The sequence below is a fragment of the Neomonachus schauinslandi genome, chromosome 3, assembly GCF_002201575.2.
Source record: "Neomonachus schauinslandi chromosome 3, ASM220157v2, whole genome shotgun sequence".
Lineage (NCBI taxonomy): Eukaryota > Metazoa > Chordata > Mammalia > Carnivora > Phocidae > Neomonachus > Neomonachus schauinslandi.
Window position 1 is genome coordinate 113,419,944 of NC_058405.1, and position 26,310 is coordinate 113,446,253.

At 40.1% G+C, this 26,310-nt stretch overlaps 1 protein-coding gene across 3 annotated transcripts in view; it reads left to right on the forward strand.

Annotated features, from left to right (window-relative positions):
* The window catches only part of LYPD6B (LY6/PLAUR domain containing 6B), a 169,504-nt gene that overhangs the window by 141,832 nt on the left and 1,362 nt on the right, over positions 1–26,310 (forward strand). For all 3 annotated transcript variants that reach the window (XM_021702855.1, XM_021702857.1, XM_021702858.1), the window contains 3 exons: positions 18,539–18,691; positions 21,180–21,278; positions 24,876–25,006. In XM_021702855.1, coding sequence (XP_021558530.1) covers positions 18,577–18,691; positions 21,180–21,278; positions 24,876–25,006 — 345 coding nt within the window. In that variant the 5' untranslated portion in view covers positions 18,539–18,576. The remainder of the gene's footprint in view (positions 1–18,538; positions 18,692–21,179; positions 21,279–24,875; positions 25,007–26,310) is intronic.

Genomic DNA, 26,310 nt, shown 5'->3' on the forward strand with positions numbered 1-26,310 from the left:
TGCAAAGCCAAATTAAAAAATGCTATTTTGTATCATCTATTCTTTGGACTTTTCAAGCCCTGGGTCCACAAGAGAGAACTATTGAACTTTAACTATATGGTACATGCTTAATCGTAAACTATAGAGCCAATTGAACTCTTTTTTTTTTTTTTTTTAACTTTAAATTTTGAATAGGGGCACCTGGTTGTCTCACTTGGGCAAGTGTCCCACTCTTGATTTCAGCTCAGGTTATGATCTCAGGGTTGTGAGATGCAGCCCCACAATAGACTCTGTGCTGGCCATGGAGCCTGCTTAAGGCTCTCTCTCTCTCTCTCTCTCTGCCCCTCCCCCACCTCCCTCTCTAAAAAAATTTTTTAATAAGTTATGATTTACGTGGGTCAAAAATCAAAACAACAAAATGAGGTGTACTCTGGGAAGTCTTCTTCCTACTTCTGTCCTCTTTTTTTTTTTTTTTTTTAAGATTTTATTTATTTATTTGAGACAGAGAGAATGAGAGAGAGAGAGCACATGAGAGGGGGGAGGGTCAGAGGCAGAAGCAGGCTCCCTGCCGAGCAGGGAGCCCGATGCGGGACTTGATCCAGGGACTCCAGGATCATGACCTGAGCCGAAGGCAGTCGCTTAACCAACTGAGCCACCCAGGCGCCCCTACCTACTTCTGTCCTCTTAATACTATTTTTTACCCTGTTCATCTACAGGTCATCATTTCTATTAGTTTCCTGTATATTGTTACTGAGTATATTTATGCATACATATGTAAATACATATAATAATTTTTATTCTGTTTTCTCTCCAACATAAAAAATTACATGATACTCGTATCCCTATCTTTTTCCATTCATATATGTATCTGTATCCTAGAGCTTTTTTCATAGCATATAGGGAACATCCTCATTTTTTAAATGACTGTGTCATATTTCATTGTATGTGTATATATATAAATATATGTATAGTATATATGAATATATATATGTGCATATATACACACACACTCTTTTTGATGGACATGGGTTATTTCCAGTCATTTGCTATTACAGTGCTGTGACGACCATCATGGTAATAGATCATTGTGCATGTGTACAGGCTATCTGTTGAAAAAATTACAAGAGAGATTTTGGGCTAAGGGTAAATGCATTTGAAATTTTAATAATGCTACCAAATTGCTCCTAAGCAGTCACCTTTCTTTTTTTTTTTTTAAGATTTTTATTTATTTATTTGAGAGAGAGAATGAGAGACAGAGAGCATGAGAGGGAGGAGGGTCAGAGGGAGAAGCAGACTCCCTGCCGAGCAGGGAGCCCGATGTGGGACTCCAGGATCATGACCTGAGCCGAAGGCAGTCGCTCAACCAACTGAGCCACCCAGGCGCCCATAAGCAGTCACCTTTCTACCAGCAATATATGAAAACAACTGATTTCCCGTGGTCTCATTAAAAGACAGCATTAGAAAACATTTTTACCTCTCAGACTAGTCAAAATCTGGAAGTTATAAAGTATACTTTCAGTTTGCATTTCTCCTGTTTGAAAAGATGCTTAACTTTTCTCCTGGTGTTTCAAGACCATTTTATTTCTTATGTCCTATGAAATGTCTATTGGTGTTCTCTGCTTATTTTTCTGTTAGGTTGTTGATAATTTTCCTATTGATTTCTAGTAGCTATTTCCATATTAGTGAGATTTTCATAATTTTGTCTGTGACATAAATTGAAAATATTTTTTTCCAGGTTGTTATTTGTTTCTTGACTTTGCTTATGCTATTTTTTGTCATATAGAACTTACTGTTTAATGTAATTGAATTTATCAAATTTTACACCTTCTGGGTTTTGAATCATAATTGGAAAGGCTTTCCCCCACTCCAAGGAAGTCACTCCTATTTTCTTGTACTTAAAAAAAAAATTTTTTTTTTGTTATGGGAAATTTTAAGCATACCAAACTAGAGAAAATAGTATAATAAGCCCCAATTACCCATCCTCCAGCTTCATCAATTAGGAATATTTTCCCAATCTTATATTTTACCTATTTTCCTATCCATTTTGAGAATATTTAAAGCAAACCCAAGACAACGTATTTTCTTTTTAAGTATATCAATATATATCAATAACATATAAGGGCTTTTTAGAACATAACTCTTATGTGATTATTGCACCAGTAATTCCTTATGATTATCTAATGCTATCCTGTGTTTAAAATTTTCTCTTGTGGAACTGTGATGGCTTTGATTGTGTGTGTGTGTGTGTGTGTGTGAGTGTGTGTGTGTGTGTGTGGTGAAAGGTAGGTATCTGGTCTTATGTTTTTCCTGGCTATCCAGTTGTCCCAACTCAGCTTCTCAAAGTAAAATCTTACCTCACTGGTTTGAGGAGCCACCTTTGCCATGTAACAAATTCCCACATGTATTTGAGTCTATTTCTGGACTTTCTGTTCTATTCGTCCGTCTACTCATGAGCAACTACTATGCTGTTGTAATGTAGCAGTAGAGAACGTTTTAATGTCTGTCCAGAGGAGTCATTCTCTAAAAGAAATAGTCATCTACTCCAACTCATGCTATATAAAAATGGCAGAAAATTATAGTTGGTAGTCCAGCCTCCTCAGGTCAGGGATGGGCCTGATTTAAAAATTGACAAGGAATGGGAGTTGAATGTGTGAGAGTGAATGCGGTCCCTAAGGAGAGTAATATTAGAAACACACTATAGGAAGGTAAACAGTAATTACAGAAGAGCATGAAACTCAGGGCAGGTCCTCATCTAGAAGGTGGGAGAAGGAAGAGGAACCCACAAAGGAAAAAGGACATGGTTTTGATGGTTGAAGCTTTGCCCCTGTAAGTAGCCGATCCTGGTTCTCTTCTCAAAGTCAGGAAGGCTAGTAATAGAGAAGGTTGAGATATTTGCTGTATGCATGCTCCGGGGAACTGATCAGAAACCTCAAATGTGCTGCTGGGCAGCAACAGCCTGGGTGAAGTGTGTAGAGGAGACCATGCCGTCATTCTGCTCTGGGCGCTTCACAGGCTCAGACGGGCAGTAACCTGAACACCCAGGGCAGCCTGTGCGCGGACTTGTGTCTTTGAGGGTCCAAGGGCGAACCTCCCTGTGCATTTCCCAGGAAGAGCAGTGACGATGTATCTTCTCAGCCTTCTTTCCAGGAGACAGTAGTAATCTGCCTAACAATGTATCTTTGCTGGAAAAGATCTGACTGAGATGACTTCTAATAGGAGTTCTTTTCAGAAAGATATCCAAAAGTATTTAGCAGAGCCAAGTCAGAATAATTTTTCCCCCTTTGAAATGCACATATCTGCTAGACTCTGTCTACACCTTCCTAAAAGCCCAGAAAATGATAAGGTGGGCAAAGCAAGGGGAAAAGGCCTGGATTCAGAGTGGGTGGAGCTACTGAACCTGGATCACTGTTTTATGACTTCATTCCCCAGCAGACACCCCTAATAACCTTTGACACAGCCCATAACCTCCTCGTCTCCAATTTCCTCTTTATAACCTGCAGATGAGCACAGAGCACTTACCTTACAAGGATGTGTGGGGAAGATTAACTAGTTTCAGATGGGAAAGTTCTTTGACCATGCGTCATATGGTATGGTTGCTAATTTGAGGCTACACAGCCATGAGTTGGGGGTAATCGCCTGTAGCCCAAACCCTGACACCAGAGGGTAAGGGGAAATCAGTCTGCCTCAGAGTCAAGGAAATGGACTTTGCAAATGGGATGACTGGGTGAAGTTAACCTTATTCAGGCATTTATTCAATGACTACTGACTGCACTGTGCACACGTACCAGGCCGTTGTAGTGGGTGCTGGGGGGTTGGGTTACTGAGGAATGGTAAGCCCGAAGCGCAGGCACTGTCCTCACTGCTAGGGTGGTTATTACCTATGGTGGGATATGATAGCCCAGGACTGCGACTCTGGACTAGAAGTCCGTCATCTTTGCCATCAATAGTATGAGCTGGGCATCAGTTACAGCGGGCTCCACGTTCTGGCAAACTCTGAATAGTAAGTAGGGTCATCAGCGCTTCCTCAGTCCATCACTTTCCAGTTGCCACCCTTACCACATCCCTAAGCTAGTCTTCTCTCTTAGGTGCTTTCAGCGAAGGGAGTCTTTGGGTCCACTAACAAGAAAGTACTAGAATAGAGAAGACTCCCTTTCTTGGCCTCTTTGACTTTTGTTGTTATATGCCACTGTTTTAAAATCTACATTCAAGGTGTGCTTTATTTTAAGTACAAGGTAAAAGGGACTATTTTAGGCATTATCACAGAACACTCTCTCTGCCAATAAGGAGTTTTATGGTCAGGAAATTGGTACAGAATATGGATGAGATCTCAATGTACATTTCGAGCTGAACTTTTTTCCACCCTCTTTCAGTTGTCCTTGAGTGAGGGTAGCAGAGAATGGAAGAGGAAGGAAGAGGAAAGAAAATTAAGAACAGTGGGTATGAGTAACCTTGGAAGGTGAAGGAAAGGGTTTGTTTTTGTTTTGTTTTGTTTTGTTTTGCAAATGAGGCTACCAAAAACATTATCCCAATAGGAAGGTTGGGGACTGCAGAAGATGAGAAGTAAACAGAAGCCTACCCAAAGGGGGCAGGTCAAGGAAAATTCTTCAGTGAGAAGCCTATTATGTAAAAATTAATGGTGTTTCTCAAAATGTAAGCTCTTAGGAAGGAGACTATAGGGCAAATCACCACTGTATTAATATGGGATTCCAGTTTACAGTGGATTTATTATATTTAAATAAACTTACATGTCTGTGCAGATATTTGTAGGTATTAATGTAATGTAATGTAATAAGAGGGTACAACCTGAATATATTAAAGCTTCAGGGGGCTTCAGTGGGCTTCGGTACTGTGTCCATAACAGTATGTGTTCTGTTTTCTCAGCTCTTTTATTGAAGTTCAAGAATTTGCCTATCTCTTTACTTATTTAATGATATTCTTCAGTGACAGTAGGACCAGATAAAGCTGAATGTTGGTGGGTTTGTGATATTTGCATGAGATTATAGCATTCTTCAGCTAGATTTATCTTCTACATAATATTCTCATTTTCTTTCTACAGCCTTCATTCTTACCTTGATTAGTTTATAGAATAAATTCAATTGTTACTTTACTATAAGCCAATAGTAATACTTGCTCTTACCCTTTCCTAGTAAAGGGGTAGTGTTTATTTGCTACAGTTGTTCCTATAGTAAGTATAATAAGTCTGCTATAACAATAAGCCATGATGCTTTGGTCCAAAATGACTCCTGGTATTTTAGAACTAGATTCAAGGCTCAGTCAGGGTCCTGGCAGGGACGTGGCAGGCAGATGGCATATTCAAGGGCATATTCAGACGGGTGTAATTTGAGAGAATTAATAGGGGACTGTTTATAATGGCATGGCTAGGTTTAGGGAAAAGAGCAAGAGATGGTACCAGACTCCAGAGTTAGCAACAAAGAAGAGTTTATTCTCTAGGCTTAGAGGACAGGGAGAGAGAATGGATCTCACAACCCGGGAGAAGGTAGCTGTGGAGTCCACTACTAGACCGGAGCTGAGGGGTGTGATAACAACCAGGCAGGGAGTGAATCAAGGGAATATGTACCCCAGTCTCAGTTTCTTCCCATCCTCCAACCTGCCAGTTTCTGCCATTAGCCAAACTAAATTGGAAGCCTGTGGAAAAAAAGAACTGTGTGAGGGGTCTTTATGACTTGGCTTCGAAGGACACAGAGCAGGGTAGAGAGGGATAGAGGGTGGGTCTGGACGGGCAAAAGGTGAAAGCCCAGAGGGCTCATTTCCCTTCCGTCCTGCGAGGATAGCTTGGGAAGATGGTGTGGTCATAGCATTTTTTGAGCTTGACATAGTGTGTGCTGAACAATACGTGAATACACTAGGTCATAGTTGAGGAGACCTTCAGTTGCTGAAAAAAGAGTTCTCCCAATCTCCACGGAGTTAGCCTAAAATCGACACAAACAATTGAAATGGAAATTCTACTGGTAGAGATGATGAGAAAGTTGTTTTTTTTTTCCCCCAGTTTATTTTTATTGGTAATGCCTGCAATTGTGTGAGACCTTTAGAAATTCTCAGCTCCTCTACAAGCAAGGACTAGAACTTGCTGTGCCCAGCCCAGTGCTAAGCAAGGAGGGGTATAGTCTTCTGTCCCCAAACAAACCCCAAGCTTTTTTCAGAGTAGAGCCTGACCGATGGGCTGGAGCAGACACAGTAAGGTTGAATGAATGAGAAATACTGGAACTAGGCCTCTAAAGAGGAGTGGCAAGTACATGTAAGGACCCCTGTGAGAGCACAGAGCTTGTTGCTTTTGAAAACAGACTTTGTAAGAGCAACTGCCTATTATGTAAGTACAGGCTAAGAATATAGATTTATCAGAGAACAGATAAGTGAAAATGTTAAACTTAGGCTTATTGTTCCCACAAATATTCTAGAGTAGTTTTCCTAAAATTGGTTTTCAGAGGAATTTTACATCCTTCTCTCACATATGCTCAATCATAGGATTTGAAAGCTGAAAAAATATATACTGAATTTCAGTCCTAATCGAGTAGGTGTTGCAGGATCTTAATGATATTTGTCAGCATGTAATCCGTAGAGGAACCAACCATAAATCTCTACATTTAGCTTCCTAATTGATAATTTGATAACAATGGCAATGGGTAGGGACTTTTTTATTCTCCAGTTTTCATGACTTTCTGCAAAACAGATATTTGATATCTCTATTTTACTTATAGGGAAACTGAATCTCAGAGAAATAGAGGGATTGGCTAGAGATAGTAGATCCAACAAGTGATGGGTCAGAACTTGCACCCAGGCCAGGCTGCCCACAAAGGCCATTTTTCCACCTTTATACTAGGCAGTATTTACACTTGACTTTACCCTTGTGCGATCATGAACTGTTGCTTAAATGCAGTTTTTCATGTTGCAATTAAAACACTATTTAATGCACATAATTTTTCAGTTTCCTCTGGGAATATGAAATTATGCACATATATATCTTTATATATGTACATTTCCTTCTGCTCCAAGCAGTAATAGTGACAATTTATAGAGCAAGTGGCATGCTGTAACTTTGTTATATACGCAGAATGCAGAAATTTTTTATTAGGATTGCTTTTATAAGCTTGTCAGCTTTCAGAGAGTTCTTTGAATAATCTGTCCTGGATTTTGTGACTGTGCAAAAGTAAGCACGATAGTCTTTTGCCATAGCATGCAGTTTATTGTTGTTTTTTAAAATGCCCTCCTGTTTTCAGAGTGATATCCATGAACACGTTCTTTACTTTTGTGATATATTTTTAGCTGTAGAATCAAGAATGAAGTTGAGCTAGTGGGGCTCTCTCAACCACGGTCAGTGACAAAACCCTAGCGCAGAAGAAAGATGACAGGCCAAATACATAGTAACAGTTCTGCATCCTAAACCTCTCCCAACTGAAAGATGACAGTTGACATGATTGGTAATACAGTTCTTCATACAGAGTTCTAGGGACACTTTTACAGCCGGGCACATAGTTAGCACTTAAACAATGAAGTCATTCGGTAAAATGCATCTCTGTATGTGTACATGCTCATACGTACATGCACGTATGTGGGTGTGCGTATACGCATGCACACATATCCGAATGACTTGATTGCCTACGATTTCTGCTTTGGTACAGACATTCTCTCATGTTAGAATAGATACAGAGAGATTCAAATGAGAAACACATCTCTATGCACACTTTATTTTTATGGTCCCTTTTCTATGTCAGCTGAGACCAAATGAAGTCAGAAGTCCTAGCCGTCATCTATATGCTGACCCTGAAAGCTACATTTTCTCAGTTGAGTTGTGTATGCCACATAACACGAGAATGCATGCTTGGCAAGACATTTCCTCCAACAAATGCAGAATAATGGATTCTTAGCCAGCTGTTGGACATTTCAGTCTAGATTTTTACTATGAGAGCTTTGATTGGTTATTAAAAGAAATGGGTTCAGTAAAGCAAGCAAGGGTATGGAACATAAAAACAGTATCTTCCATGCCCAACCCATGTTGCCGCTTGGTTTATGTCTACGTGCTTCTGCCGGTGGAATGGCTCATTAACAGTACCACACACCTGTGTGCTGGCAGCTCTCTTGCAGAACTCATGTCCGCCAGTATCTTTCTCTCAAATTTAAAGACCTTCTCTGATGGAGAAGAAAATAATCTCTCTCATTTGCCTCCCCAACAGCAGAAATATCGCTATAGAATTACCTTTTAATATTATGCTCTTGGCTTTTTTCTTTTTTAAAGAAATTGCCAATTGAAGGATGCATCTGGAGCTCTTTGAAACAAATTTCAGGCATCATCCATATGTTGTTTGGTGCTCTCATTAATTGGAGAATTAAGTATCAGGAAGAGTTTCCTTTTATCAAATAATGAGAATGTGTCCCCCTTAGCTCCTAAGAAGTACAAAGTGAGGGGCACCTGGGTGGCTCAGTCAGTTAAGCGTCTGCCTTCAGCTCAGGTCATGATCCCAGGGTCCTGGGATTGAGCCCCGCATCGGGCTCCCTGCTCGGCAGGAAGCCTGCTTCTCCCTCTCCCACTCGCCCTGCTTGTGTTCCCTCTCTCTCTGTATCTCTCTCTGTCAAATAAATGAAATCTTAAAAGAAAAAAAAAAAACAAACGTAGTACAAAGTGAAAGGGTAACACACAGTAGATGAACACCAGGCGTGGAAGTTTAGCGATTAAGACCTTTCCTCTCATCTCATAGGGTTTTTACTCTGTATTTTGAGAGCCTCAATGTATAAGTGATTTGGCATAAGCCTCCTAAAAATCGTTTATGGATACAAACTGGGCAAAAATTATTTCACCTGTGCTGAGGATACTCTCGAATATAATCAGTTAACATCTATGTATTAGGTTCCCACCATTTGTCCAAAGAGTTCAATAAAACATGGCAAACCAATCTTGATTCTTTTAGAAGGAGCACATTTTCCAGTTCCTAATCATCTAAGCTTTTTAATCTTGTTCATGTGGAGTTCTTAACCATCTGCTTCAGGGTCATCAAAGCCTTCTCAAAAAAGATGTAAACTTATGTTTTTGACAAAAATGTAGTAGAAAAGATATTATTTGGGAAGGGGTTTTTTTTTTTTTTAGCTTTTTCCTTAAAATTTGAATCACATTTAGAAAGTTGTCTTTAAAATTGATTTGACTATTTTTTCCACCCAAATTGCACACTTATTGCCCTGTATTAACTCCTGATTAGATTTAAAGTTCATTTGCATAATAACATTATTTTAATATTAGCACTGTTTTAAACATTTTATCAGGTTGCATGCAGTAGAAAAAACTGTCTTTAGCACTGCAAAATGTGCAGCCTGCTGCTTAGAAATGAGATACTCATTTCTGCGAATTTTTAATCCTATGATTGATGAGATTTTTAAAAAGTTTTTATCCTTCTAAACATTATAGCAGGAATCTGAAACATGGTAATACTGCATTACATTTATGACTTTTTATGGTATAACTGGAACTCTTCATTAATATCTTTCCATAAAAATCATAAAATATTAGAAGTGGAAGGCATCTTGGCATTCACTCATTCCAACTTTTCATTTGGTTGCGAGAAAGATAATTCTTTTTTTTTTTTTTTTTTTTTTTTTTTTTTTAAAGATTTTATTTATTTATTTGACAGAGAGATGGCGAGACAGGGAACACAAGCAGGGAGAGTGGGAGAGGGAGAAGCAGGCTTCCCATGGAGCAGGGAGCCCGATGCGGGGCTCGATCCCAGGACCCTGGATCATGACCTGAGCCGAAGGCAGACGCTTAACGACTGAGCCACCCAGGCGCCCCGAGAAAGATAATTCTTAAACCCCCTTCAGAAATTAGTGCATAGAACTCAATACTGCTTACCGGATTTGGTCCAGCTAGTATGAAATGGATTTGGACAGCTGATCTCTGTTTTCCTGCTAATGATATTTGAGGAAATGGGGAGGAAAAGTAGGGATCTAACATTTCTTCAATGCCATCTAAGTAAAAGCTGCTTTACCTCTGTAATTATACCCAATTCCCACAACAGCTTAAGAAATTTACCTCCATGGCTCTAAGCTTCACTTATCTTATTGACAAATGGGGACAGTATTTCTTAACTCTGTAGTCACCTGGTTAGTAAATGTAGAACCAGAATTTATAGTTCTCATAAGAAATTGAACATGACACAAAGAAATGAAAAGACATTCCATGCTCATGGATTGGAAGAACAAATACTGTTAAAATGTCAATACTACGTAACACATTTAATGTAACATACACATATAATGCAACTCCTATAAAAATACCAACACCATTTTTCACAGAGCTGGAACAAACAACCCTAAAATTTGTGTGGAACCACAAAAGACCCCAAATAGCCAAAGCAACCTTGAAAAAGAAAAGCAAAACTGGAGGCATCATAATTCTAGACTTTAAGTTATATTAAAAAGCTGTAGTAATCAAAACAGTATGATACTGGCACAAAAATAGACACATAGATCAATGGAACAGAATAGAAAACCCAGAAATTGAACCCACAACTATATGGTCAATTAATCTTCGACAAAGCTGGGAAGAATATCCAATGGGAAAAAGTCTCTTCAACAAATGGTTTTGGGAAAAGTGGACAGCTATATGCAAAAGAATGAAACTGGACCACTTTCTTAACCATACACAAAAATAAAGTAAAAATGGATGAAAGATCTAAATGTGAAACCTGAAACCATAAAAATCCTGGAAGAAAACAGAGGCAGTAACTTGTTTGACATCAGCCATAGCAACTTCTTTCTACATATGTGTCCTGAGGCAAGGGAAACAAAAGCAGAAATGAACTATTGGGACTTCATCAAGATAAAAAGCTTCTGCACAGTGAAGGGAACAATCAACAAAACTAAAAGGCAACCTATGGAATGGAGAAGATATTTGCAAATGACATATCAGATAAAGGGTTAGTATCCAAAATATACTATAAATAACTTAAAAGACTCAACACCCCCAAAATGAATAATCCAGTTAAAAAATGGGCCAAAGACATGAATAGACCTTTCTCCAAAGAAGACATCCAGATGGCCAACAGACACATGAAAAGATGCTCAACATTACTTATCATCAGGGAAATACAAATCAAAACCACAATGAGATACCACCTCACACCTGTCAGAATAACTAAAATCCACAACACAGGAAACAACAAGTGTGGGTAAAGATGTGGAGAAAGGGGAGCCCTCTTGTACTTTTGGTGGGAATGCAAACTGGTGCAGCCACTCTGGAAAACAGTAGGGAGGTTCCTCAAAAAGTTAAAAATAGAATTACCCTATGATCCAGCGACTGTACGATTGTACGACTAGGTATTTACCCAAAGGATATAAAGATACTGATTTGAAGGGATACATACACACTGATGTTTATAACAGCATTATCTACAATAGCCAAATCATGGAAACAGCCCAGGTGTCTGTCAACTGATGAATGGATAAAGAGATGTGGTATATATATATATATACAATGGAATATTATTCAGCCATAGAAAAGAACGAAATCGGGCACCTGGTTGGCTCAGTCGTTAAGCGTCTGCCTTCAGCTCAGGTCATGGTCCCAGGGTCCTGGGATCGAGTCCCACATCGGGCTCCCTGCTCGGCGGGAAGCCTGCTTCTCCCTCTCCCACTCCCCCTGCTTCTGTTCCTGCTCTCGCTATCTCTCTCTCTGTCAAATAAATAAATAAAATCTTTAAAAAAAAAAAAAAGAACGAAATCTTGCCATTTGCAGTGATGTGGATGGAGCTAAGTGAAATAAGTCAGAGAAAGACAGATACCATATGATTTCACTCATATGTGGAGTTTAAGAAACAAATGAACAAAGGGGGAAAAGAGAGGCAAACCGAGAAACAGACTCTTAACTATAGAGAACACACTGATGGTTCCCAGAGGGGAGGTGGGTGAGAGGATGGGTTAAATAGGTGATGGGAATTAAGGAGGGCATTTGGTGTGATGAGCACTGGGTGTTGTATGGAAGTGTTGAATCACTAAATTGTACACCTGAAACGTATATTACACTGTATGTTAGCTAACTGGAATTTAAATAAAAACTTAAAAAAAATGCTGATCCCATAAAAAAAATGTAGAACCAGAATTTTATTCTGGGTGTCCTTTCTGAATCTAAAGTCTGTTGTTTTTCCTCCTTTTCAAAATGATTGTATTAACCCTTGACAGACACATCTCACATTGAGTTTTTGGCCCCAATAATATATGTGAGTATTGGGATTATGTCTCTCATTTATTATTTTCTAAGTGCTTAGCAGGGTATAAAAGCATTACTTATAGTCCTACTACATTTTAAGATTTGGAGAAGCTGGTAATGAGAGGTTGAATCATGATCCTATTTTTCCCTAGTGAATGTTGTTATCCAAGAAAAAAGTCCATGGAGATTTTGTGTTTTCAGATGAAGATAATAGATTGGGCATAAGGTAAAATTCTCTCCTGTATTTTGCTCCAGGCACACAGAAAGGCTAGGTTAAATATCTTTAAAGAAATTCATATATTTTTTTAAAGATTTCATTTATTTATTAGAGCAAACAAGTGGGTGTGGGTGGGGAGGGGGAGAGGGAGAAGCAGGCTCCCCGCTGAGCAGGAAGCCCAACTCTGTTGGGGTTTGATCCCTGGACCCTGGAATCATGACCTGAGCCGAAGGCAGACGACTTAACTGACTGAGCCACCCAGGTGCCCCAAGAAACTCATATTTAAACTTAGGGGGAGGAAAGAACTTTTCATGTACCAGAAATAGAATGCTGATTAGAGAAGGTAGAAGCTGTCATCTTAGGAGTGGGGCTCTCGATGGCCAGACAAGGTTAGCGGTTGAGACCTCAGCCCCCCTGCAAAGAAGGGAACTAGCACAGTCTGGTGTGAGTCCCATGAACACTGTTCTTGAATTTAATGGGAACCAGAGGATCTCCATTGGCCAACCTGGCCTAACAGCCAGAAGCAAGTAACATAACCCTTGTTGCGGAAGGTAAAGTTTTCTGGCAAATTTCTCCTTTTGAGAGGAGTGTTTTCATCAAGTCCATTCTTTCTGAGTAAAATTTCAGCACTCATTTTGAATTTCCACTTTGCCTTCTATACTTTTTTTTTTTTTTACAAGAGAAGCCAGGCCTATTAAAGTTTGTCATTAAAGTGTCTTACTGCGGGATAAGTGTTGCTTTCAGGAAGGTGTGAATGTGAGTGTTGATGGGCACGTTGGACTTAGCAGAGTTGCCTCCTTTAAATTATCCATTTCATTTGTTTTATTGGCAGTTGGAGTTAGCCTTGGCTTGCTGACTCATTTTTAGCAACTGTGCAGGAAGTACCAGTATTTACCACATCTATCTGTTCTCTTCTTTTTCATATCTCCTTGTGAGTCCATTTCTGTATCTTTGGACACTCCACCAGCTCCTTACTACCCACAATCTGTCTTACTTGCTAAGAGAAGTGTTCCTTATAGGTCACAGATAAGATGTTGGTTCTATTCAAAAAGGTGTTTATTGGGTATTTACCATGCACTGAGCCTAGACCTAGGGAACTTAAAAATAACATAGGTCATGTCCCTGCCCCAAAAGTGTTTATGATGTCAAGGATGTGCTGCTTCTTGAAGCCCCCATCAGCTTTGCATGTTTTCTGTGGATGCATAAAATGCCACAAAAAGGATTTGATGATGATTATTACTCAGACCTGGGACATAGTCATGCTTCTGGACCAAGTGCCATGTAGGTCCTTTACTCTGGGCAGTAATAGGCCAAAGTCTCAAATGGGTTTTGTAAATTTGTAAATCTGGCTACCTGCCATTCCCTGGAAGGCCTAAGCATTGCCCATCCTTGTGGTATCCCTTACAAATGTGCCTTGCAGAAAGCACCCCTATCTTTTGTCAAAGGAGCACACTGCCTTCTGGAGCAAGAACTATACTTTCCAAAGAGAAGATCATAAAACAAATGGAAGGCCAGCACCTCAGGTGAAGGGTTTCTGACCAGGCCTACCAGCTGGGAAAAAAGTATAAAAATAATGTGCTCTGTCTGGGGAGGAATGTTTTTGAGCTACCCTTGAATTTGAGAAGTGTATACCACATACCTAATGTATGTATGGAATTTTCTTAGTGTCAAATATAAAAACGTCTAAGTCAAAGGAAACCAAATCATAACAGCTGTATCCTGAAACAGCAAGCAGCCATTTTTAACTATCATTTGGGTCTCAGATTCCTTTGAGATACTCAGCCCAGGGGGAAAATACGTATAGACACAAAATTTTGCAAATAACCCTAAGAAGCTCACAGGTCACCCTTACCCCCTATGAAGAACTCTGCTCTATGTAATGGTCCTGGAGAGAGTAAGAGAATGAAGGTTTTTTTTTTCCTTCTGGAGCAAAATACAAGCTCTACTGTAACCTTGTTCTGTAACTGAGACTGCAGGGAAAGCCTACTCAGCAAAGTCTCAGCAGACGATTTTTAGCTCAGAGACTCCGTGAAATGATTCTAAATGTAAAACAACTTTCAGATACCATAGTTAGTCATTTGCTTTTTCATTATCCTAATGTCTTTTGGCTGTGAAAGATAAAACAGTCATGTTAACACAAACCTATCCGTGGCAGAATAGAGATAGATAGATCTGGGTACTTAGGGGAAAAGCAGGATAGGGGAATAGATTATGAAGCCAGCTCTGGAAAATAAGAGACATTTTTATTTAGTGTTTTCCTGATTGGACAGGTGAAACCTTTGCAGTTCTGGAGAATTTTGATAGAATAGGCTATGCTGTTTTAGTAAAACAAAATGAAAAGACACTAGTCCATATGGAGACAATACTCCTCCGGTTTGTTTTTCACTACCGTTCAAGGGTAGCAGGCTAGAACAAGCTATGTGGGAATGTTTTGAGGGGATGCTCTGTTCCAGGCAGCATGCTAGGATCTTTACGCGTGGTCTCTGAACCTCTCTTGTACAACGGTAATGAGGCCACCTTCCCTACCGTGCTGTTTTGAAGAATGGAGAAACCAAAATACAAATCTAATCCTTGGGTGTGTTGTTCATTCGGTTGTTTTAAGTCATCTGCCATCCACTTACTCTTATTCAGAGAAGCCTTTGTGATTCCTAGATAGGTGAATTCTAAATTCCTCTATATTTTCTATCATTGGCATCCCTTTATTCCGGGAGTTAGAAATAAAGCTAAGGATTTGGGACCTATCACTCTGCAGAGACAAAGCATTTTTTCAAAATTAGATAAATCTAAAACCAAACAATTCCTTCTTTTTTGTTAGATCCCAAATCCTTGCCATGGCCTGTGATTGCCTCTATGATCTGGGCCCACCACCTCTGACTTTGTCTACTCTCTGCCTCCTGGGAACGCGCCAGTCACACTGGCCACTTCCTGAGTTCCCCAACAAGGCACACTCCTTCCTGTCTTGGGACCGCGGTGTCTTTTCCCTTGATTCTTTGCTTGGATGCTTTCACTCATCCTGGGCCCACCATATATGTAAAGTAGTTCCTCCTATTCACTAACACATCTCTTTATTGTACTTATCTCAGAATTAGAATTATCTGAAATTATGTTTTTCCCATCTTCATTGCCTATCTTCTCCTTCTAAAATGCAGACGTCATGAGAGCAAAGACCTCATTGGCGATCCAATAATAACAAGGTCTCTCTATGTACTACATGTCAATAATGCCACGTTGGATGAAGGAATGGGATTCTGTCTTGCATAGAGATTACACGAGGCAAACCAGGGGTTCTGGCTTATGATTCCTATTTGGAGATTTGTTCATCACAGAGAATGTTTACCCAGGGAGGAATAGAAAATGGTGAACATAACTCAGTAGATAGTTCAAGTGCTTCACATGTTTTAACTAATTTAATTCCTACAACCCTATGAGGTAAGTGTTGTTATTATTATTACTTCCATTTCATAGATGCAAAAGTTGTGGTGTGGGGAGGTTAAGGAACTTGCACGAGGCTCCGCAGAGAGTACGTTTGGAAGGAGGTATTTGAGCCAATGCTCTTTAGGCCCTAGATAGAAAGGGCTCATGTGCCCAGCACTGAGTTGAGTGCTTCATATACATGATGTAATTTAGTCCGTGCTTTGACACCCTGGGGTAGGGACTGTTGTTGTGCCTCTTCTACAGATGGGTAAGTTGAGGCTTGGGAAGTTTAAGCAACTTGTCTCAAGTCCCATCTTTGCTTAGTGATGGAAAAGGGACTGAATGTAGACAGTATGACTCGGAAAGCTATAATCGTAGGCATCTCCATTATACAGGAATGTGGATTGCTATTGGAGCACAGTGAATGTGAGGTTTTTGGAAGAGGGATTAGTCTCCCCTACTCAAAGATTCCCCACTGGTGTAAAGCCGGGTCTTCATTCCTGGGATCCAGATTCACAATGAATATGGAACAGTCCAACTCAGAGAAATGAGTAAGAGAGGCAGAATTTGTACCAGTATAATGACTTGTCTGTAAGGAATAATACAGTTAGCTGTAAGAAATGGGCATTTTCTTCAGAAAGAGCATAAAAATAGGGTTTAGAAATCTGATAACTCTGAAAGGTCATTTCTGGTTTCTAAAATGAACCAGGACAGAAATATATATATATAATGTGTGTGTGTATAATCTCATATAAAATATATAAAATATAGAAACAGTAGGTCTCATTCTGTCCTGAGCTGAAATGCAGTGTATAAAGTTTAGCACTATTGATTTTTGAAACTTACCAGGTTTTCCTTTACACTGAATACTTCCTTAGAGACTCCATTCTCAGTGGCAGCAGCCATCTGTAGGGATGGGGATGCTGTGGCTGTATTTTGTCTGCTCTCCAGTTCCATCTCCAGAGATAGGCATTATTAGCCACACACGCAAAACCAATCTACTCACAACACAAGAGGGGGAGGTAAAATCCCTAGATTCCATGCGTTATTACCCTGGCTTCAAACAAAATATCCATATGAAGGATTATGCTCATATGTGCAGAGATCAGACTTTTCTTCTTTGAAAAATTCCCTAAACCTACTGAGACCAGCTGATTCAGCAAGAAGAAAATGAGTTCAGGCAATATTATTGAACGCTAAGATTCTAGCATTTTCACAGACTCATATTACAAGTGCTGTTACCTACACAACCCTAAGTGAGTCTACATGAGCCTATATTTGAGGCTTACAATTACCCCAGTGTGTGGGCAGAATGTGTGTTATTAAGCCACTTTGCAGATGAGGAAATTGAGGTTAATAGAGCTTAAAGAGCTTGCCCAAGGTCAAGCAGCTAATAAATAGCAGAGCCAATACCTGAACCACAGTCTTTGGACTCCAAGTTACATCCTTTTCTGCTGCCCACACCTCTCCCTTGCCAAAGAGAACCTGTTTATGGTGACAGTATAGGTTCTTAGCATCTCTCCTAAAGATTTTCTTACTACCAGGTTGCTTCTAGAGGGTAGGACCTATGGGGACTTAAGATGAACTATCTTACTCAGTGCTCTGTGGACATCTGTTTCATTGGGTACCAAACCTGCCTACTTTAAGTCTTTGAAAGCTGTGAGTAGTATTTGTGGGCTAGGACTAACATTATGTGGTTTTCAGCTTTTCAGAGAACTTTTATTCGATTTCCTCTAGAACCTCCTGGCAGCTTCTTGCACGGGGTATGAGAGACACAGGTGGGATGGCATTCTTACAGTGACTCCATTCTCTTTTCCATGTCTCTGTGCTCTGGGATCCTGATGAGACTCTATTTCTCAAATTCATTGTTCTTTTATGCACCATGCTTCCCACTGCTCCAACTCTCATGGTTTCTTCCAGGTTTTGAACACTTTGTTACCTGGACCTCTGAAACAAATAATACATTATATGTTAAAAAAAGTAAAAAAGAAGAAGATAGCAGGAAGGGAAAAATGAAGGGGGGGGGAAATCGGAGGGGGAGACGAACCATGAGAGACGATGGACTCTGAGAAACAAACTGAGGGTTCTAGAGGGGAGGGGGTGAGGGGATGGGTTAGCCTGGTGATAGGTATTAAAGAGGGCACGTACTGAATGGAGCACTGGGTGTTATATGCAAACAGTGAATCATGGAACACTACATCAAAAACTAATGATGTAATGTATAGTGACTAACATAACATAATAAAATAAAAAAAAAAAAGAGAAAAAAAAAAAACGTTGCAGAATTTCTCAAACCCGAGTGTTTACTCAGGGAATGGCGTTGACAGAAAGGTGGCTTGGTAACTTCAGGTGGCCATGGCTCTGAACCCTAGTCGTTAAGAGATTGGGTGATTCAGCACAAAGCACCCCAGCCAGCCTCAGGCAGTGAGGGAATGGGGTGCAGCCATGCCCACGCTGCTTGCTTGTTCTTCCTGAGCCTGGAAGGCCTTGGGGTGTCCTACTTCAGGTGGGCTGGCTAGTGCCGAGGCCTAACCAGTAGAAAGCAGTCATCGCTTAACTTTCCCCTGGGTGGGAAGAACGCCATTTACTCACAGGTATGGGCCCTGCAAGTAGATGGTGGAATGTATTTGAATAACCAGGCTTTCCAAAGGGAAGCAAAACATACTCCTGCTGATACACAAAATGCAAATAAATGCGACCAATCTCTCTCTTCATTGTAGATATGTGAGTTTTGGATTTTCCCACAACCAAGGTCAGAATGCTGCCCCTCCGTCATGCTCTGGCCGTAGCTGTTGTCCAGATCTTTATCTTGTCAGAAAACTGGGCATTGGCCAAGAATATCAATTTCTACAACGTGAGGCCTCCTCTGGACCGTAAGTACTGGTCTGAGTCATAGTTCACGACTGTGGGGTCAGGGTGACTATTCAAAGTCCCTCTTTTCACCTATCCTAACTTTGCCTGCTCTGGAACATTTGGGTTATACCTAGAATAAACCAGGAAGTCTTCACTGCTTCCCTGGGGAGGGGTAATTCATGGTGACAGAAGTTTGCTCCATTTCTTTGAAATGGTTTGGCTTTCTGCTGAAGTCTCAAAGGGGTTCTTGTTTAAAATAATCTCTTGAACACTGTTCCTACAAATAGCTTAGCAGAGAAAATTCAGTGTTCTTTGTTGATCCCTTTGTTGGAGAAGGATATTGGCTGTAGGAAGTTTCTCCATAAATGATACATTCTTTCAAATGGTCATTAACAATTTTGGAACAGATTAGTTTGAAATTTGGAGGGAAATAACTACTTGGATTTTCATTAATATGCGCAGTCACCATTAGAAAGAAAACTTCCCCACTAATTATTTTTAAAAAGCAAGTATCAGTGAATATCATCTATAGGATAAAATAAATATATTTTTTAAAAAGATTTTATTTTAGAGTGAGAGCGCGCAAACAGGGAGGGGCAGAAGGAGAGGGAGAGAGAATCTCAAGCAGACTCTGCACCTTATATACATATATGTGTATATATGTGCTTGTATACATATATCCTCTGTCTTCCTTTCTCTTCAGACAAGTAAAGCTTCCCTCATATACTTTATTAGAGAAAGGTTGTTACAGATAACAATTGTTTGGTAGAAATACCAAAGTCTGTGATTCCCACACCTGGAAGAGTAACAGAATCATGATATAAGACTTGAAACTACATATTCCTTGGTCCCTTCTGCAGAGATTCAATAGTCAGAAGGGTGGGATGCCGATTATTTTTTTCTTTTCTTTTTCTCCCCGACCCCCTCTTCTTTTTAAAAAAAGCTTTCCCGATACTATTGGTGCACAGCCAGGTTTAGGAACCACTGTATTTATACTACTTTTTTTTTTTTAAGTTTTATTTATTTATTTTAGAGAAAGAGAGTGCACACATGCGAGCAGGGAGAGGGGCAGAGAGAGGGAGAAGGAGAGAATCTCAAACCAACTCCCCACTGAGTGTGGAACCTGATGTAGGGCTCGATCCCATGACCCTGAGAATATGATCTGAGCCGAAATGAAGAGTCAGACACCAACCGATTGAGCCACATAGATGCCCCTATACTACTTCTAAATGAAGCCTATATCGTTACTCTTCTTTACGTTGTGCTTTTTTATTATTTAGGACATTGTATGTGCATGTGCATACATATATATATATCACACACACACATATACACATGTGTACCACACACCTTGAACTATCATTTATTACGCATTTCTAAATTGGTAATGATTATATACTAACAGCTTAATGACATGGCACGCAGTTTTCATAAAATCTAAATTATACATTTTCAGATTTTTAAGACTAATACAATTTTATGATGAGAAAAAAACATCATTTAAAAAAATGAAAAAAAAAAAAAGATATATTTGACCAACATGTTGTCAGGTTACTAGGATGGTTTGGGGTTCTCCTTGATCTTTATCTGTTTTATTCTCCAGAAATGGAAGAATTGAAAGTTTTACACAAGGCTTTATATCATGGCTTATAAAGAAATGTCAAATTTATTATACTTTCGACTTCTTGCCCATTAAAACTACAAGATACAAGGTAGAAAAAAAAAAAAAAACCGTGAAGACAAAAAGGACATTCTCGTTGCTTTCAATCCAAATTGCCAGCAGTCATAATTCCTGCTTTCTGTAACAGTCTCGCCTGAGCATAAGAGCCTGAGAATTACTACCATCCTTATATTAACTGTTACATTCCTGATTGAGGTTTAATGTTGGGATAATTGACATATATCAAGTGAGATTGCTGTAATGGAAGTGCATGTGGATGGAGACTAGCCTGCTTTGATGGGCCAGGGACTCTACTAGATATTTTTATTGCAACCTCCTGTTTAATCTTCATGATTTCTCTGCATGTCATGGGGATACACATTGTTAGTATTACTGTAAATATTATTATTTCTTGGAAACTAAAAATCACACAACTACTTAGTGGGAAGAGCAGAATTCAAGCTCATGTTGACCTGACTCTAGTTCTTCTCAGGGGTCACACTATACCAAATAATTGGTTCTGATACTATCCCCACTCTTGCCCGTTCTCTCAACTCCCACTTATTCCCCAGTTATAAATTGTAATGGAACAGTATTTCAAAGTGGCTTGTGGAATCATTTTCATTACTCTCTAGTAGATAAGTAGACAAAGTATTTAAAGAAAAGGGAATAAAGAACATGCCCCAAGTCTGGCAGTTCCGTCCAGCTCCCTAGCAACAACAATTCTCAGGATGATGGCGTGTACATTTTGTTTGATCTAACAAAAGTTGCTAATTTTGTGCCATCTTTGATGTTTGAAAGTTTGTCCTTTGTAACCTTTCTGTTTCACTGTGCATTTTTCTTTAAAGCTACGCCATTTCCAAACAGCTTCAAGTGTTTTACCTGTGAAAATGCAGGAGATAATTATAACTGCAATCGATGGGCAGAAGACAAATGGTGTCCACAAAGTAAGTGTGCTGAGTTTGGAAGACGCTCTTGTGATCATACCTCATTTAGGTCTCTCTTAACTGACCCTGAGCAGACATGTTTTATATAATGGGATTAGCGTATCAACAGGCTGATGATGTTCTGTATAAATCAATTTTTTTTAGGAGACTATGCAGATATTAGACTATTCTGAGAGTATTTGGAAACTGGTGGCATATCCTCAGTTTGTCGATGTGTGTGCCTCCAAGGATAATTTCTTAAATAATAATTATCAGGCAGAACAAATAGACCACAATATTGTCTAAGGCATCCTAAGAATTTCAGAAATGCTTGATGATACCTCTAGAAAAGTCACACATACTGGCTAACGCAAAGAAAGCTTTTTATAGTCTTGAGATACATTGATGCTTTGGTGACTCATTCATTCATTTGACAAACATTTGAATATCTTTTTTGTTTGCTTAGTTCACTGACACATCTCTAGTACCTAATCTAGTTGCCTGGCCCATACTAAGCACTCAGTAAATATTTGTTGATAGAATGAATGCATGCCTTTGATTAGGTGGTCAGGGAAGTCTCTGAGGAACTAAGACCTGACTGACCAAAATAAGGCAGCCATGCGGAGATATGTAGAAAGAACATGCCGGGAAGAGGGAACAGCAAATGTAAAGTCTGCAGGAGACAAGATTTGGCCTCTTCAATCAACAGGAAGAACACTGGCCAGTGAGGCTTCGTAGCAGATAGAGAAAGAGTCTCATGGAAATAAGGACTGGGGCACACAGGATCTTCTTTTTCTGGTAGAATTTGGATTTCATTATAAATGTGATGGGAAGGCGGTAGGGGGTTATACGCTAGGGGAGCACAGGATTCTAGTTGTGTTCTAAAATACTGCTCTGCTGCTATGTGGAGCATGGGTGGCTGGGGACGAGTAGAAGGGGACACCAGGTGGGGTCTTTCATTGTCTTCAGGCAAGAGAAGATGGCAACTGGGACTAGGGTGGTAAGAATCGAGGGACAAGAAGTTCAATGATTTAATATATACAAACTTGGCGGTAAGGCAGACGATGTGCTGATGGGGGATTTGGAATTGGAAAGCTCTACTTAGAGCTATAAGAAGATCAGGCTATTCAGATTTTAGGAGGTACTGTTTTTTTTTTCGGTTTTCAGACCTAAAAGGCCAAGAGAAGCCAACAAACCAACCATCTCTTCCAGAGTTAAAGATTACCAGTTTTGGTCTACTATTACCTTGACTCTTTTGGAAATGTCTGTATCATGTTCTATAAAGCAGTGAAATACCCTTACTTCTTCCAGAGAAAGCCAGTGTGTGACACCAATAAATAGTCCACACGGCAGACCTCTATGGGGCCTGAGAATCTGATGCTATAAATTAGCACAAATGGTTGTGACATCTACTTGGCAGTATTTGTCATGATTTCTTTTCAAAAGTAATTATTATAATTTTTTCTTGAGGTTCTTTTACATTTCTGTAGAGTGACCCTAAATTGGGTATGTGCTTCTGAGTACATGTACGTATGTTATGCATTTGGAAATGTGTTTCTACATTTTGCACAGAAATATATCTTCATTATTTCATAGTTTTCAAGGTTGGCCAATGCTTTCTTTATTACCTTACTTCAGAAGGGTGGGTATCGTTCTTTCCCTATTTGCTTTAAATTCCTCTGAAACATTCGGTGCTAAGAATTAAGACAGTAGTCAGTTGGGGCATTGATGTCCAACTTCTTGTGTTTTATCTTCACGGACTGTATTATTTTGAATTATATCAAAACACTGTTCCCAATAGGTCTGTGCATAACACTTCAAATTGTCATTTATTAATCAAAGCCATTTTTAATGGGAACGTGCATGGATATTTGGGGTTTTAGAATTTCATCTCTGTTGAAACAGGTGAACAAAAGAGGAATGCTGCAGCTTTCTACCACCAAGAAAATGTCAGAGATGGGAGAGGTGAAGCCCGTGGGCTCTTCCAGGTCCCCCCTGCACACCTGACTCTTTAAGAGCTCGCCATGGAATAACCCCCTCATTCCACTGTGCATGATGGAACATTCTTGACTGTACTCAGTCAAGCCCCAAAGATACTAACCATCTGGAATTCTAACCAAGGGTGTAATTTTGTACAATTTGCCATTATTTAGGAGAGTGATAGTCAACCATTTCTTGGGGGTGAACAGGCCCACAGCTCTTGTTCTTTGTCATCTCAGGTTTCCTTTCCCCTTCGAGTTTTCCTTCTGTGGTCTGTCAGTGTTGTTAAGAGCGGTTCTCTGTGTAACAGGATATGACAAGAATGACATGTCTTGTTTTATTTACCCTGGCTTCTGTTCTGACTTTCCAGGGCTGCTTTAGCATGGGTGACATTTTATAGGAACACACACAGCTACCAGTTTTCAGCTCTCCTTTGTTTGAAGTCTAAGTTGAAATGCCTTTCTAAAACATTATAGTCGTTCCTTTTCCTTCTGAATGTGGAAGTCAACTACTTGTGTCGAGTGCCCTACGCCATCATGTGATTTAATACTAAGTATGCCGAGAGGCAGAATAGTGTTCTGGTGAAGAGTACAAACCCTAGAAAACTGCCCAGGTTAGAATCCTACCTTCCACCACCTTCTACCTAATGTAACCACTGTGCCTTTGTTTTTGTTGATCTGTAAAATGATATTAATAAGACTTGTCTTAAGGCTTATTGTAAGGATTGACTGTGTGAATACATGCTAGAGTGCCTAGCTGGTGGTATCCCCTCAGTATGTGTTAATATTATTTGAAGTTTACAACAACCGTATCAAAATGTCAGCATACTTGTCAACATCATCTTATTCAAAAGTAAGTGAGCTTGAAGGACCTAATGGGGCTCACTTGTAACTGAGGCAGTTCTGTGAAGCCAAGGGTTCTCCGTATTAAACAAGTTTTCCCCCCATTTTATGGCATTGCTGCTCTAGTCCATTCTCAGTAAACTAAGGAGCATTGCACTGGCCTGAGATCACTATAGAGAGAGGCAAAACTAAAGCAGAAGTTCCTTGGATATTGAATGAAATCACTTTCTTTAAAAGTAGTAAAACGTGAGTGCTTAAAACCATACAGAAAGTTGTAGAAATGAGCGAGCTGTGTGGCAGGGAGGGGACAGAGAGATTTAGAGTAAAGAAAGGGGAGAAAAATGGGAATACTCAGGAAAAGTCAAACACTCTGGGAGGATTAGAGCGTGGGTAAGAACTGGGTGCATCAGGAAGGTGGTCTTGATGTATACTTTAAAGCACCTGCTTTTCATTTACCACATGTCTCTTAGTAGACAAAAAACAAATGCTGAATAATACACCAAGAAGTGCTCTAACCCATTACATTTTACGTTTACACCTTCCATTCCATAGAGTCCTAGAACCCATGCTTCAGAGGGAGAGAGACAGAGATACAGGCACTTTGATATGAAATAGCAGACCCAAGGTCAGCTTTAGAGGGCACCAAAGGATAGGTGTCCACTCCTGCCATTAAACCTCTTGCCTTGAAACCTAAGGATTGTCCTGAATTTTAGTCCTTTCCGAAGTGATTGTTGAGTCTCTCTTTTGCAATGTGAAACGTGTGGTTGCCTTTTTTTTTTTTTCCCTTTCTGCCTAGATACACAGTACTGTCTGACAGTTCACCACTTTACCAGTCATGGAAGAAGTACATCCATTACCAAAAAATGTGCCTCCAGAAGTGAATGTCATTTTGTGGGCTGCCACCACAGCCGAGATTCTGACCATACAGTAAGGAGTGTGTGTGTGTAAAGTTTCTCTCCTGGTTTTTTTTTTGTAACTGATGGTTACTTATACATTATGGAAGGCAGGAAGGATAAGTCAGATTGTGTACATGTTTACTCTTTGCGGAAACACTCCCTGACAGGGATGCAATGGAGACCACAAAGAAATGGAAGACTCTCTGTCCTTCAAGAAAAAATAACGTTACTAGAAACAAATACTAATTCCCAAACCACACAGCTACACCCTGGACCTCGGACTTTGGGTAGATTGAAGTCTGCTCTGAAAGCCCAAGACCAAATCATCCATGAGAGAATGGCAAACACTACAGAGCCCAGCTCATGTATTTTCTTTATGGCCAGGTATCACAGGGCACACTGGCCAGTGAAGGTGGAAGGTGGAAAGAGGGAAATGGGGACCCCTTTCACTAAGGAGTCCTGGTCTTGCCCCCCACCTCTGCTTAGATGAGGAAGTGAGTCTGAAAGAATCTGTTTAATAGGATGAACTATGGATAGATTTTAGATCACCTGATCTCGATTTTCTCATTCTAAATGAGCAATTTTCCTCTTTTATATGCCTGGAATTCTGAAATGTTTGTAAAAATTACTTGAAAAGTATATGAATTTCATGAGATTTTAGAATTTGATTTAGTTTATGTGTACAGAAAGTGGTTCTGACACCAGTGGCTTTCCGCTCCGGCTCCATAGGAGAGTCACCTGGGGAGCTTTCATAGCTATGTTCATTGTCGGGGGTGGGGTGAGGGGGAACATCCCAGATCAGCTGAAACAGAACTTCAGGGTGGGGTCTTAGGCATCAGCATCTTTCCTTTTTTTTTTTTTTTAAGATTTTATTTATTTGACAGACAGGGAGAGAGGGAACATAAGTAGGAGGAGTGGGAGAGGGAGAAGCAGGCTTCCCGCGGAGCAGGAGCCCGATGTGGGGCTCGATCCCAGGACCCCGGGATCATGACCTGAGCCGAAGGCAGACGCTTAATGACTGAGCCACCCAGGCATCTTTCCTTTTTTAAAGTTCCCCAAGGAGATTCTCATGTGCAGCCAGGGTTGAAAGCTGCCGATAAAGGTACTTCTGAGTCGCTGCCCTTTTCTTAGCTAGCCAGCCTGGACGCCTCTATGAATGGCTCGCTAGGTTTATCAGGTTGAAGCATTGTTCCAGGTATTTTGACAGGAGATTGCCTCCCCTGAAAAACATCTTGTGCCGTGAGGGGACAAGCCTTTTTCAGCCACCCAGCAGCCATAATTAGCAAGCCATTCTGCTGTAACAATAGGAATCAGGTGTTAGTATAGACAATAGAG